The 14,967-nt window shown below is 45.8% G+C and overlaps 1 protein-coding gene and 1 non-coding gene across 3 annotated transcripts; both read right to left on the bottom strand.

Moving 5' to 3' along the window:
• Positions 1 to 8,559: 8,559 nt before the first annotated feature.
• Positions 8,560 to 14,622, bottom strand: RPL21 (ribosomal protein L21). 2 transcript variants are annotated; one of them, XM_063951712.1, is made up of 6 exons: positions 14,586 to 14,622; positions 13,649 to 13,727; positions 10,834 to 10,895; positions 10,140 to 10,252; positions 8,867 to 9,017; positions 8,560 to 8,682 (listed from the first exon to the last, which is right to left on the bottom strand). In XM_063951712.1, exons 2-6 carry the CDS (start codon positions 13,713 to 13,715, stop codon positions 8,593 to 8,595), a joined length of 483 nt encoding a protein of 160 aa, XP_063807782.1. In that variant the 5' UTR covers positions 13,716 to 13,727; positions 14,586 to 14,622; the 3' UTR covers positions 8,560 to 8,592. The 2 variants fall into 2 exon arrangements, with proteins under 2 accessions (XP_063807782.1, XP_063807783.1); XM_063951713.1 differs by lacking the exon at positions 14,586 to 14,622 and adding an exon at positions 14,289 to 14,451.
• Positions 9,972 to 10,104, bottom strand: LOC135054284 (small nucleolar RNA SNORA27). Its single transcript, XR_010243482.1, has one exon. It is a non-coding gene; the product is annotated as a small nucleolar RNA SNORA27 (small nucleolar RNA).
• Positions 14,623 to 14,967: the final 345 nt, after the last annotated feature.

The raw sequence follows: 14,967 nt of genomic DNA, 5'->3' as shown, positions 1-14,967 counted from the left end.
CCTCTAGAGCAGTGGTTCTCAAACTCAGTCCTCAGGACCCCACACAGTGCATGTTTTGCAGGTAACCCAGCAAGTGCACAGGTGTATTAATTACTCACTGACACATTTTAAAAGGTCTGCAGGTGGAGCTAATTATTTCACTTGTGATTCTGTTAGGAGACCTGGAAAACATGCACTGTGTGGGGTCCTGAGGACCGAGTTTGAGAACCACTGCTCTAGAGCTAATGGTGTCCAGTGTCCAGTAGCCTAAGAAGCAGAGCCCTTAACTAAGAAGAAGTAGGTCTGACTTCTCTCCCCTCAGTCCCACGATGTAGGGAGCCTGTAGCCAGCAGGTCTCCCTGAAAATAAAAAACCTAACAATAAAGTCTTTTAGAGAAACTCAGTAGAGCTCCCCTAGTGTGTGTCCAGTCACTCCTGGGCACAGAGTCTAACTAAGGTCTAGAGGAGGGGCATAGAGGGAGGAGCCAGTTCACACCCATTCAAAGTCTTATAGTGTGCCCATGTCTCCTGCGGATCCCGTCTATACCCCATGGTCCTTACAGAGTCCCCAGCATCCTCTAGGACATGAGAAAAAAGGTTAGAAAACCACAAATGCCAATAGCAGTCCTCCCCCAAATGTCAAGATGCAATTTTTAGGTGTGATGCACTGGCTCAGTCCAAACACTGGTATTTCATAGGATAGCAGTGATGCAAAGGTTAGCTTTGCATCCTCATTTGGGTCATGGGTTAATTTCCAACCAAGGCCCTATCTGTAGGGCACATGTATAAATAACCTACTCATGTTTGAGCATGCATAAGTGTCAATGCAACAGTGAATATACAGTACATTGCGAGACCCACTTGGGCAGGGACCAATGTACATAGCTAAATCTATTAGTTCAACATTCTATGTAACCGTTCTCATTTCATCTAATTAGAATGGTACCAGACTTCTTCCGAAGTTTGAAAGTGCCTGACGATTCATGGAAGTGGTAAAATCTGTAGCGCAATAGATAATCTTAGGCATGCCAAAACCTGTAGGGCAAAGGGACAAACATGTGGTAGATACATAGTCCTATGGCTCTCTACCCACCATGAACAACCTTTTTGTTGTGCAGCCCCTTATATACTGTACATTACTTGTCAAGTCTTATACGACCACTGTTGGGGGGGGGGGGGGGTTTAAGCAATTTAAATACCCTGAAATGGTACAAAGGTGTGCTATAAGCCACAGGTTCTCAAACTGCTGACCACACGCAGTGCATGTTTTGCTGGTAACCCACAAAGGGCAGAGGTATTACACACTCACCAAAACATTTTAAAAGATCCGCAGGTGGAGCAAGTTTTCACTTTTTGTGATTGCGAGACCACCAAGACATGCACAACCTATCGGGCGATTTCACGTGGAACCTGGTGTATGCTAATGAACAACAGTGATCATTCCAGCCTTTGTTCGATCATTCTGATGTATAACTAGGATCATGTCGGTTGGGTACACATCAGGTAGTGTGTACCCAGCTTAAGGTCTTATGGCACTGGTTCCCAAACGTGGATATCAAAGCATGCAACAGGCCAGGTTTTAGGGATATCCCCACTATTGCAGATGGCATTATCCAATTGATTGGAGTACTATTTAACTCACCTAAGCGTGGATAGCCTTAAAACCTGGACTGTTGAGTGCCTTAAGTACCACATTTGGTAACCACTGTATTACAAACTGATTTAACAACATTTGGTTCACCTATATACACTGTTGAGTAGGCAAAAGGATAGTTTCTCAGCTTGTGGGGTTTTATTTACTAAGCAACAGCTCATAAAAGCCATCATTTCTTGGTGTTTAAAGCACAAAATTTAAGGAAGTTAACATAGGCCAATGGCAGTGATGGGGCAACCTTTAGCACTCCAGCTGTTGAATTACACATCCCAGCAGCCCCTGCTACAGTTTTAGCATTGCCCAGCAAAACTATAGCAGGGCATGCTGGAATGTGTAGTTCAACAGCTGGAGTGCCAAAGGTTCCCCATCACTGCCATAAGCTTTAAATCATGGAATGGCCATCACAACCTATAGATATCATCCAGCTGGTTTGGGATGAACAAAAGGCCAAAGTAACCTACAATTGCCAAACATCTGCGGGAACGTCAAGCATTGGGAAAAACTTGATACACATTGTAGCAAGAATGGCACAAGGGTATTCGGCAGTTCGATCTGTAATGGGTGGCTACTAGTCAAATTTAAATTAAATGTTGCTAAAAATAAGAATTTACTTACCGATAATTCTATTTCTCGTAGTCCGTAGTGGATGCTGGGGACTCCGTAAGGACCATGGGGAATAGCAGCTCCACAGGAGACTGGGCACAAAAGTAAAGCTTTAGAACTACCTGGTGTGCACTGGCTCCTCCCCCTATGACCCTCCTCCAAGCCTCAGTTAGGATACTGTGCCCGGACGAGCGTACACAATAAGGAAGGATTTTGAATCCCGGGTAAGACTCATACCAGCCACACCAATCACACCATATAACTTGTGATCTAAACCCAGTTAACAGCGGAGCCTCTAGAAAAGATGGCTCACTACAGCAATAACCCGATTTTTTGGTAACAATAACTATGTACCAGTATTGCAGACAATCCGCACTTGGGATGGGCGCCCAGCATCCACTACGGACTACGAGAAATAAGAATTTACTTACCGATAATTCTATTTTCTCTAACGTCCTAAGTGGATGCTGGGGACTCCGTAAGGACCATGGGGATTATACCAAAGCTCCCAAACGGGCGGGAGAGTGCGGATGACTCTGCAGCACCAAATGAGAAAACTCCAGGTCCTCCTCAGCCAGGGTATCAAATTTGTAGAATTTTACAAACGTATTTGCTCCTGACCAAGTAGCTGCTCGGCAAAGTTGTAAAGCCGAGACCCCTCGGGCAGCCGCCCAAGATGAGCCCACCTTCCTTGTGGAATGGGCTTTTACAGATTTTGGCTGTGGCAGGCCTGCCACAGAATGTGCAAGCTGAATTGTACTACAAATCCAACGAGCAATAGTCTGCTTAGAAGCAGGAGCACCCAACTTGTTGGGTGCATACAGAATAAACAACGAGTCAGATTTTCTGACTCCAGCCGTCCTGGAAACCTATATTTCCAGGGCTCTGACAACGTCTAGCAACTTGGAGTCCTCCTAGTCCCTAGTAGCCGCAGGTACCACAATAGGTTGATTCAGGTGAAACGCTGAAAACCACCTTAGGGAGAAACTGAGGACAAGTCCTCAATTCCCCCTGTCCGAATGGAAAATCAGATGAGGGCTTTTACAGGATAAAGCCGCCAATTCTGACACGCACCTGGCCCAGGCCAGGGCCAACAGCATGACCACTTTCCATGTGAGATATTTTAACTCCACATATTTAAGTGGTTCAAACCAATGTGACTTTTGGAACCCAAAAACTACATTTAGATCCCAAGGTGCCACTGGAGGCACAAAAGGAGGCTGTATATACAGTACCCCTTTCACAAACGTCTGAACTTCAGGGACTGAAGCTAGTTCTTTTTGGAAGAAAATTGACAGGGCCGAAATTTGAACCTTAATGGACCCCCATTTCAGGCCCATAGACACTCCTGTTTGCAGGAAATGTAGGAATCGACCTGGTTGAAAATTCCTCCGTCGGGGCCTTACTGTCCTCGCACCACGCAACATATTTTCGCCAAATGCGGTGATAATGTTTTGCGGTTATATCTTTCCTGGCTTTGATCAGGATAGGGATGACTTCATCCGGAATGCCTTTTTCCTTCAGGATCCGGCGTTCAACCGCCCTGCCGTTAAACGCAGCCGCGGTAAGTCTTGGAACAGACAGGGTCCTTGCTGGAGCAGGTCCCTTCTTAGAGGTAGAAGCCACGGATCCTCCGTGAGCATCTCTTGAAGTTCCGGTTACCAAGTCCTTCTTGGCCAATCCGGAGCCACGAATATAGTGCTTACTCCTCTCCATCTTATAATTCTCAGTACCTTGGTTATGAGAGGCAGAGGAGGGAACACATACACCGACTGGTACACCCACTGTGTTACCAGAGCGTCTACAGCTATTGCCTGAGGGTCCCTTGACCTGGCGCAATACTTGTCGAGTTTTATAAACATGTGGAAGACTTCTGGGTGAAGTCCCCACTCTCCCGGGTGGAGGTCGTGCCACTCCCGGAATGAATACTGCTGACAGTGCTATCACATGATTTTCCGCCCAGCGAAGAATCCTTGCAGCTTCTGCCATTGCCCTTCTGCTTCTTGTGTCACCCTGTCTGTTTACGTGGGTGACTGCCGTGATGTTGTCCGAATGGATCAACTCCGGGTGACCTTGAAGCAGAGGTCTTGCTGAGCTTAGAGCATTGTAAATGGCCCTTAGCTTCAGGATATTTATGTGAAGTGATGTCTCCAGGCTTGACCATAAGCTCTGGAAATTCCTTCCCTGTGTGACTGCTCCCCAGCCTCGCAGGCTGGCATCCGTGGTCACCAGGACCCAGTCCTGAATGTGCGGCCCTCTAGAAGATGAGCACTCTGCAACCACCACAGGAGAGACACCCTTGTGCTTGGTGACAGGGTTATCCGCTGATGCATCTGAAGATGCGACCTAGACCATTTGTCCAGCAGGTCCCACTGGAAAGTTCTTGCGTGGAATCTGCCGCATGGGATTGCTTCATAGGAAGCCACCATTTTTCCCAGAACCATTTCATTGATGTACTGAGACTTGGCTCGGTTATAGGAGGTTCCCGACTAGCTCGGATAACTCCCTGACTTTCTCCTCCGGGAGAAACACCTTTTTCTGAACTGTGTCCAGGATCATCCCTAGGAACAGAAGACGAGTCGTCGGAATCAGCTGCGATTTTGGAATATTGAGAATCCAATCGTGCTGCCGCAACACTACCTGAGATAGTGCTACACCGACCTCCAACTGTTCCCTGGATCTTACCCTTATCAGGGAATCGTCCAAGTAAGGGATAACTAAAATTCCCTTCCTTCGAAGGAGTATCATCATTTCGGCCATTACCTTGGTAAAGACCCGGGGTGCCGTGGACCATTCATACGGCAGCGTCTGAACTGATAGTGACAGTTCTGTACCATAAACCTGAGGTACCCTTGGTGAGAAGGGTAAATTGGGACATGAAGGTAAGCATCCTTGATGTCCCGAGACATCATGTAGTCCCCTTCTTCCAGGTTCGCAATCACTGCTCTGAGTGACTCAATCTTGAATTTGAACCTCTGTATGTAAGTGTTCAAAGATTTTAGATTTAGAATCGGTCTCACCGAGCCGTCCGGCTTCGGTACCACAACAGTGTGGAATAATACCCCGTTCCCTGTTGCAGGAGGGGTACCTTGATTATCACCTACTGGGAATACAGCTTGTGAATGGCTTCCAAAACTGTCTCCCTGTCAGAAGGAGACATCGGTAAAGCCGACTTTAGGAAACGGCGAGGGGGAGACGTCTCGAATTTCAATTTGTACCCCTGAGATCACCTGAAGGATCCAGGGGTCTACTTGCGAGTGAGCCCACTGCGCGCTGAAATTCATTGAGACGGGCCCCCACCGTGCCTGATTCTGCTTGTAAAGCCCCAGCGTCATACTGAGGGCTTGGCAGAGGCGGGAGAGGGTTTCTGTTCCCGGGAACTGGCTGATTTCTGCAGCCTTTTTCCTCTCCCTCTGTTACGGGGCAGAAATGAGGAACCTTTCGCCCGCTTGCCCACGAAAAGACTGCGCCTGATAATACGGCGTCTTCTCATGTTGAGAGGCGACCTGGGGTACAAACGTGGATTTCCCAGCTGTTGCCGTGGCCACCAGGTCTGAAAGACCGACCCCAAATAACTCCTCCCCTTAATAAGGCAATACTTCCAAATGCCGTTTGGAATCCGCATCACCTGACCACTGTCGTGTCCATAACCCTCTACTGGTAGAAATGGACAACGCACTTAGACTTGATGCCAGTCGGCAAATATTCCGCTGTGCATCACGCATATATAGAAATGCATCTTTCAAATGCTCTATAGGCAATAATATACTGTCCCTATCTAGGGTATCAATATTTTCAGTCAGGGAATCCGACCACGCCAACCCAGCACTGCACATCCAGGCTGAGGCGATTGCTGGTCGCAGTATAACACCAGTATGTGTGTAAATACATTTTAGGATACCCTCCTGCTTTCTATCAGCAGGATCCTTAAGGGCGGCCATCTCAGGAGAGGGTAGAGCCCTTGTTCTTACAAGCGTGTGAGCGCTTTATCCACCCTAGGGGGTGTTTCCCAACGCACCCTAACCTCTGGCGGGAAAGGATATAATGCCAATAACATTTTAGAAATTATCAGTTGTTATCGGGGGAAACCCACGCATCATCACACACCTCATTTAATTTCTCAGATTCAGGAAAACTACAGGTAGTTTTTCCTCACCGAACATAATACCCCTTTTTGGTGGTACTCGTATTATCAGAAATGTGTAAAACATTTTTCATTGCCTCAATCATGTAACGTGTGGCCCTACTAGAAGTCACATTTGTCTCTTCACCGTCGACACTGGAGTCAGTATCCGTGTCGGCATCTATATCTGCCATCTGAGGTAACGGGCGCTTTAGAGCCCCTGACGGCCTATGAGACGTCTGGACAGGCACAAGCTGAGTAGCCGGCTGTCTCATGTCAACCACTGTCTTTTATACAGAGCTGACACTGTCACGTAATTCCTTCCAACAGTTCATCCACTCAGGTGTCGACCCCCTAGGGGGTGACATCACTATTACAGGCAATCTGCTCCGTCTCCACATCATTTTTCTCCTCATACATGTCGACACAAACGTACCGACACACAGCACACACACAGGGAATGCTCTGATAGAGGACAGGACCCCACTAGCCCTTTGGGGAGACAGAGGGAGAGTTTGCCAGCACACACCAGAGCGCTATAGCTATATATATATATATATATATATATATATATATATATATATACACACACACAGGGATAACCTTATATAAGTGTTTTTCCCCTTATAGCTGCTGTATCTTTAATACTGCGCCTAATTAGTGCCCCCCTCTCTTTTTTAACCCTTTCTGTAGTGTAGTGACTGCAGGGGAGCTTCCCTCCAACTGAGCTGTGAGGGAAAATGGCGCCAGTGTGCTGAGGAGATAGGCTCCGCCCCTTTTTCGCGGACTTTTCTCCTGCTTTTTTATGGATTCTGGCAGGGGTTAAAATTCATCCATATAGCCCTGGGGGCTATATGTGATGTATTTTCGCCAGCCAAGGTGTTTTTATTGCTGCTCAGGGCGCCCCCCCCCTAGCGCCCTGCACCCTCAGTGACCGAAGTGTGCTGAGGAGCAATGGCGCACAGCTGCAGTGCTGTGCGCTACCTTGGTGAAGACAGGACGTCTTCTGCCGCCGATTTTCCGGACCTCTTCTGTCTTCTGGCTCTGTAAGGGGGCCGGCGGCGCGGCTCTGGGACCCATCCATGGCTGGGCCTGTGATCGTCCCTCTGGAGCTAATGTCCAGTAGCCTAAGAAGCCCAATCCACTCTGCACGCAGGTGAGTTCGCTTCTTCTCCCCTTAGTCCCTCGATGCAGTGAGCCTGTTGCCAGCAGGTCTCACTGAAAATAAAAAACCTAAAACTAAACTTTTCACTAAGCAGCTCAGGAGAGCCACCTAGTGTGCACCCTTCTCGTTCGGGCACAAAAATCTAACTGAGGTTTGGAGGAGGGTCATAGGGGGAGGAGCCAGTGCACACCAGGTAGTTCTAAAGCTTTACTTTTGTGCCCAGTCTCCTGCGGAGCTGCTATTCCCCATGGTCCTTACGGAGTCCCCAGCATCCACTTAGGACGTTAGAGAAAAAATAAAACCCATTTGTGTATTTACTCTAAACAGAGTACATTGAGACATTAAAATGCAGAAATGCCAAGAAAAACTTGGGTGTCTGAAAACCTTTGACTAGTAGTGTAGGTTTTACCAGTTTCTCCTATATTCAAAAGGTTAAAAAAAATAAAATAAATACAAAGTATAAAAATGGTCTATCCCTGTAATGGTAAGAAATGCACATAATTTTTTTTTAAAAATAAATATACTAGAAGTATTGATGTCCGATTTTGTCAAATGTAAGTGTTTAATTGTAATGTTTGTAGCACAGTACCTTAACATTCCATCCAATGGCAATTTTCATGGCAAAAATTAAGAACCACTGCTCTAACAACTGGTTTGCCAGACTCCAACAAATGAAGTTCCCTCTAGAATTGTATTTTCAACTCCAGTCCTCAGGGACACCTAACAATGTATGTATTACAGACCTCGGTATCATAACTGAAATGATTATCTCCACCTGTGCAGCTCTTAAAATGTGCCAGCCAGCAATGACTACACCTGTGCTCAGCTACAAGATCTGGAGAACATACTGTCGTGTGTCCCCAAGGACTGGAGTAGGGACACTGCTCTAGATAACTGTGATGGTATTGGGATGTCAGCGCTCAGAATACCAACAGTGGCATCCAGACACTTGTTAGGTGAGGATTTTAAATTGTTACAACTGCGACCATTTCCTATTTTACAGATATAAAATGTAGCAAGACAGCAGACAAGCACTGGCTTCCAAAAAGAAGGTTTAATTGCATCATATTATGCCATGAACTCATAAGGAATAGGTTCAAGGAGCTCTGGTTCCTTCCCAAATGTCCGGACAAAGTGGGCTTCTCTTGGTTGGGCTGGCTGTGAAGAAAACAAAAACATACCATTACACAATGCAGTAATTGGATATGCAGTCTATAAATGATGTATGCTCTCAGAACCGGTGAAATGTTTTTACTCATTTACTATTAAAAGTAAAATTGTTAGGAGAAGAATCATCACTGAGCAGACAGGGTACAGCCAGGCGTACAGGGTAATACCATACCTGGCGTTTCAGCTCCACCCAGACACCCTTCTCCTTGGCCTCCTTTTTCTTCTTTTCATTCTCCTTGACACGCTGCAGGAAGCTGTCTCTGCTCTTGGAGTGGCGGACATGCTCCACACGGACATTAATTCTCTTGGCAAGAATCTTGCCTCTGAAAAGAGATACCATGGTAAGAGTCTGCTCAAACAAAAACCTTAACAGGAAGACCCTGAACACAAGAGATCCTTAATTATCACTCAAATAGTGAGTCTGGAGATCACAGAGAAACAGTTACTTAACTAGGGAACCATCACAGGTCCCTGACGCCATCACTGCATAGTTTCTAACTGATGTGAGTTAACCAGACCTGTGACTCTTGCCCAGGGAGGTTCACATTTACACAAGATCAGACAGTACGCCCCTATACTACTTATATCTGCACCATTGAACACACAAGTAGATAGGTAGCACAGAACCCAGGTGGTCAGGTTAACAGAGCACCTCTGGGTCACAGGTATATATTTTAACTTTGTGAACTCCAAATTGTAATGCATGAAGCTAGCCATTTCTCACACTGCACAGCCCCCTGTGTAAGTACACACAAGAACACCACCACAAATGTCAGGAAATTGTTTAATCAGATGCTAACTGGCATAGATTTACAGCAAGACATTGGCTGTGTGTCTTGAAGGGGCCATTTTATTAAGTCACCTTTTAAACACTTGCCTGGTGTGGTTGATTCAGATGAGACCACACCAGGCTGGGTAAATAAAAAGCAGTGATCATCAGTAGACTGATATATCTGTTAATGTTCCAAAAAATGTTTTTACAAATATTTAAAGCTATATAGAATAGTGTGGGATAAGTTTTATAAAGATGTTCTTACCATAATGAAAAAGAAAAAAGAAAAAAAAACCCTCAGTAACCATACAATAAATATGGTTATCTTTGCACTTGGCTGCTGCAAACAGTGATTTGGGTTATGCCCCTACTATTATAGTCCAAAGGAACACCATGCATTTGTTGTAATATGTAGAAGCACTTATGCAGACACATTTGCAGCTGTGATAAAGTCAATGGTACATTTTACTGGACTGTTCCATAACATTAATTGCAAAAATATTTACAGTATCTCCCCTGACAGGATCCAAAGCCAATTAAGAAATATGGCTTGGGTTTTAAGAGGATATTTAATATGGCCCTTTTGAATGACCAATATAGATACCTGTATATCTACATGGTAAAGTGAAAAGGGCTCTGAAGCAGCTAAGTCACCAAAAATGTAGCCACTTACTTGATCTGCTTGTTCACAATGATACCGACAGCGTGCTGTGTCACATTGTAGATACGGCCTGTTTTGCCATGGTAACATTTGTGCGGCATGCCTTTTTGGATCGTGCCCATACCCTTGGGGGGAGAAAAAAAAAAAAAAAAAAAAAAAAAAAAAAAAAAGGCGCATTGGGTTAGAGTTGCTCTAATCTTATTTAGACATTTAATATAACGCAAGTCGTCATTTATAAATCATAACACCATCAAATGCTGTTCTATCGTCAGGAAACTACTATGTTACTATACGCTCCTATCAAAGCCAAACTACTGTACCACAGTAACAGACCACTAAGGTGGCAGTCACAATGGGAACAATGACCGGAGACACTACAAGGACAGCGGTGTAGCCTAGAATGTAGGAAGTGTTAATCAGTAGAATGTAACAAGACTGACATTTCTTTAGTACGGAAACATGTAAGGGTGTAAATGCTCTCAGAACCGGTGAAATGAATGAATCATATTTACTTAGAAAGTAAATATTAAGGAGAAGGATCATCATAGAGCAACACAATTCACTTTGACTCAATTAGTATACAATTCTAGTCTCCCATTGATGCTGGCAGGTGCTAGACAGCTGCTACTGAAAAGTGTGCAAGAACCCTTTTAATAAAGAGATTTACATTATATGTAGGTTTATGAAAATCTTGTCAAGTCCTCACCTTGATGTCCACAATATCACCCTTCTTGTAAATGCGCATGTATGTTGACAAGGGAACCACTCCTGGAAAACAAGACTGAATAGTAAAAAAAAAAAAAAAATGCAGCACAAGGTGTTGGAATAATCACGTAAACCTGCAGAATCACCTAACTTTAAACACAGGAAAAAGTACCTTAAATCCTTAGAGCAGCTCTGTGTTGTGACAATATCCAGTAAAGATGCAAAACCATACGGAAATTAGACAAGTCACCAGCATTGTCACTAACTCAGGTTCCCAAACTCTGTCCTCAGACACTAATAATCCATGATTTAAGGATAACCATGCTTGGTCACATGTGCCTTCATTTGATTTAACCATCTTGCACAGCCATGGATATCATTAAAACCTAGAACGTTAGGGTGCCTTGAGGACAGTTTGGGAACCACTGCAAGAACTAAATCCTCAGGAAAAGACATTGTGTCGACATTTTAAACAGGAAGGAATATGTAAAATTTACACCTGCTGTTAAGATCATTGAGTAAGCTTGTGTCACTATATACGTGGCAATACAGGAAGACCAAACGTCACTGTAGCTTACAAATCAGTATGATCAACATCTCAGCTGGACACCCGAATAAGTGCATGCAGGGATATACAAAGCTATGGATCCGTGAATGGATTGGTTTATAGAAAGCCTAAAGGGGACAAACCAGTCATGCCTCAGTTCCCACCTCTGCAGCCACTTCTCAAACAGAGGGGAGAGAATGTGTTAGCCCAAAGAGCACAATTCTTTGTGGTGTTTGTAGTCACCTCATTAAACTCCTTGCTCAACATGGACACTGCATAAAGGTGCACCGTGAGATTCAGGCTAACCCCGATTCTCACTATGCGACAGGGGCTAGGTCGGTATCACAGCACATAATGACTACTTGCGATACGGACTATGTGCGATTTTGGCCAAGTGTCAATTTTGACTCTTCTATGAGAGTCAAAATTGACTTGCCTGCACAGTCTATCTAGGCTTGCGATGCTGACTGCACATCGGAATCGCAAGGTGACTTTCACCGTGTGTACACCATAAGAGAGTAGGACCCAGAGTACTACAGGTGGTAGCAACCTAGTACTTCAGCTAACACCCCAGCCAAAAGACCATCACATCCAGATACTAGGCACAATTGCCTTCACAGTATTCCCTCAGTGAGGGTGCTGCAACAAGGGTGGCAGACTCTGGATCACCTGGCTGCCATTGGGAGCCACAGGGATAACAGCATTGCAGGAAAGACTCCATCCTCTGCCATTTTAACTGTTTCAGGCACCCTCTAGTTCCCCATCCGTGTGGGCTACGATTGGAAATAGTAACCTTGCCCGCAGCATGGCAAGCCACGCAAGGGGATGTGGTGCACTAATTCATGATCCTGGTCATCTTACGCATAAACCACCAGACACAGTAAAGAAAATGTCATGTCGACCTTTTCATGTGTCAGCCTTCCACCCAATGTTGATCAATAGTGGTCGACCTATTGACTGTCAACCCGAAGCTAAATTAGCACCTAAAAAAGGGCGGCTTTTCTCCTCCCCAGCTTCTGCACATCTAACAGCCAAAGCAGGAGAACTGGCAGTGACGCCCAATGCAGGAAGGCAGCACTGGAGCTTTAATGCGAAGACTCATTAACCAACTGCATTTTGACAAATATAGAAGTACTGAATATTTAACCCACTGTCTTAAACATTGAGGACAACGGAAAGCGATAGTTGACATCAGCCTGTCACCGACTCAGTGGAAGTGAAATTTCTGGAATTGTGGCAGTTGTTAACCACCATCCAATGTTACATAAGTCCAGAAGTGGTGATCTGAGAACAGCACTTCTGCTGAGGTGTGGATTGCTGGCACCAACTGCACTAATCAACTGGTTACCTTGTGATGGCTAAATGCCATTGAAAAGCATGTTGCGATTGCAGCAATGTCGCCACCATTCAATAGTGATCTCTCAATGGTCTTCCATATTAAAAACTAAGGAACAATTAGCAAGCTACTAATGGAAATGACAGTAATGTATTTTTAACTTGCATCACAATTAAAGATTCAGATTAGTAAAGGGCCCCATATACTAGGACGATCATGCCTAATTTCATCCGATTTCGCCCTGATATATCGGATGAAATCGGGCATTTTGAAGGAGTTTCCGATTCGCGTTCCCGTGAGCATCGGATCCTCCAGATTGAATGTGCTGCACATTCAATTATGTCCGACCCCGCAAGCATGGCTGGGATCGCCCAAGATACATTGTATGCTGTCCTTTTGCATACAATGCATCTTGGGTGATCCTGCCGGGGTGATCGCCTGCGACATGTCAGACGGACATTCACGCAAGTGTATAGGGCCCTTTAGACTTGTTCTAGAAACTCAACAGTCCAGGGTAACTACACACTTAATAAGTCCACTTAAAAGTGAAAAAGTAAATTAGTTTTGGGAGGCCCACCATAAAACTAAAATACTCTCCTCTTAAGTGTTCACTTAACAGTGGGGAGGTGGCAATTATAATGTTCTGCAGGGAAAACGTCCAGTGCAGGGGGACCAGAAGAGGGTGCACATGTTTAGGGACCTGCCAAAACCTAATCTACGCCATACCCAGATAACTAGACTGTTACAACGGACTAACGCCTTTTTACTTTAAAGGAAACATTGTCTTCTGAGTAGAAATCTCCTTCCACAACAATCATCTATCACCACTTGCAGATTAGAACTACACTTTGGAAACTAAAGGAACAATGTGCACCAAGGGGTATGGGCCCATATTTTAAGACACACATTTTAAACCACAACTGCTTAACTTACCATGTTTGCGGAAGGGTCTGGAGAACATGTACCGGGTACCGCGCCTTTTACCCCTTGTGTTCGTCATTTTTGCACCTTACTGTAAAATAAAGATTAGTGTGTCACGGCTGTCAACATGCACATAAAAATAAAAAACACCATTAGAGGGGGTATGGCTTTTAAACATAACCGCATAAAAGTACATGAATATAAATGACGACACTATATAAGTAAGTTGCTTAGGCAGCACAAGTTGTTAACACAATGGTAAGCAACATGTGGCACTCCAGATGCTGTAGAACTACCAATCTCAGCACGACCTCAAAGTTTTCGCTTACCCGAACAGTAAATTGTAAAGCACAACAGAATATGCTGTGCTATATAAAAAACTGCTAATATATAAAACTAGAAGAGCATGCTGGGATGTGTAGTACCACACACTGACTACCCCCGATCCAACATTATATCACCCTGTATGCAAACACCCCAACCCATACAAACTTCAAAAGACACGTGTGTAAGGGGCTACACAGGATGCCAGAGTATGACACTGGCAGACCAGGCCGCCGCCGGGGTTCCCCACAGTAGACACCAGGGAAATAAGCTGTATTGGCGGCAGGCATCACACACAGAGTGACCCATACTAAGGGGAGGTGGTTACCAGTAACCCGCTGGGGTAACAGGGAGTCGCAGCACTCTGGATGTGGCCGAGGAGGGGAGTAGATTGGGGGATACAGGGCTGGGAATCTCCGAGCACACACTGCCGGGCCTCAGCCGCCCTCACACACCACAGCCGGCCCTGCCACACCGGCCCAGCACCCGCCTCCCCGCACACAAGATCCCCACGGCCGGTTTCCCGGGCTGTTCCCCCAACACCGCGGCCACCGTTACAGCGAGCACGCCGGGGAATGAAGCGAATGTCCCGGTCACCACGGGAGCCGAACTCTCATGCGGCTACCTGCAAGATGGCGGGTCCAGCGGAAAGAGAACGCTGTGGCCCCGCCTCTCCGCACATCACCCCTATGGGGCTGACCGTCACACTGCCCGCCGGGCCTGGTACCCCCGTCCGCCGGGTATCGGGTAGTACACGGCAGCCCGGGATACACCAAGGCAGATCCGAGAGGACAGAACCAACCGCGAGTAAATAAGAGAGCACCGGCCATATTGCATGTGAGACAGGCAATACTGAGGGCGGCTAACTGAGGGAATGCCCATAGAGGGGGCATCATGGCGCAGGGGCTGCTGGTCTGGCAGTGTGAGTCTCGACTCTCGTACTATAGTAAGGTGATAAACACGCGATGTTAGGGATGACGTCGAAAGACATTGGTTGTGGTTACAAA

This window comes from Pseudophryne corroboree, chromosome 2 (genome assembly GCF_028390025.1).
Source record: "Pseudophryne corroboree isolate aPseCor3 chromosome 2, aPseCor3.hap2, whole genome shotgun sequence".
NCBI classification, from domain to species: Eukaryota; Metazoa; Chordata; class Amphibia; order Anura; family Myobatrachidae; genus Pseudophryne; species Pseudophryne corroboree.
Note: the sequence above shows the minus strand (reverse complement) of the source record. Positions and strands in the feature narration are given on the sequence as shown.

What these genes read in the sequence shown, in the direction of transcription:
- RPL21 (XM_063951712.1), bottom strand. Translation starts at nt 13,715, where the DNA reads ATGACGAACACAAGGGGTAAAAGGCGCGGTACCCGGTACATGTTCTCC. An exon ending in GTGATATTGTGGACATCAAG is followed by an intron (nt 10,253 to 10,833) that starts GTGAGGACTTGA and finishes TCTCCCCCCAAG; the next exon opens with GGTATGGGCACGATCCAAAA. An exon ending in ATTGTGAACAAGCAGATCAA is followed by an intron (nt 9,018 to 10,139) that starts GTAAGTGGCTAC and finishes ATCTCTTTTCAG; the next exon opens with AGGCAAGATTCTTGCCAAGA.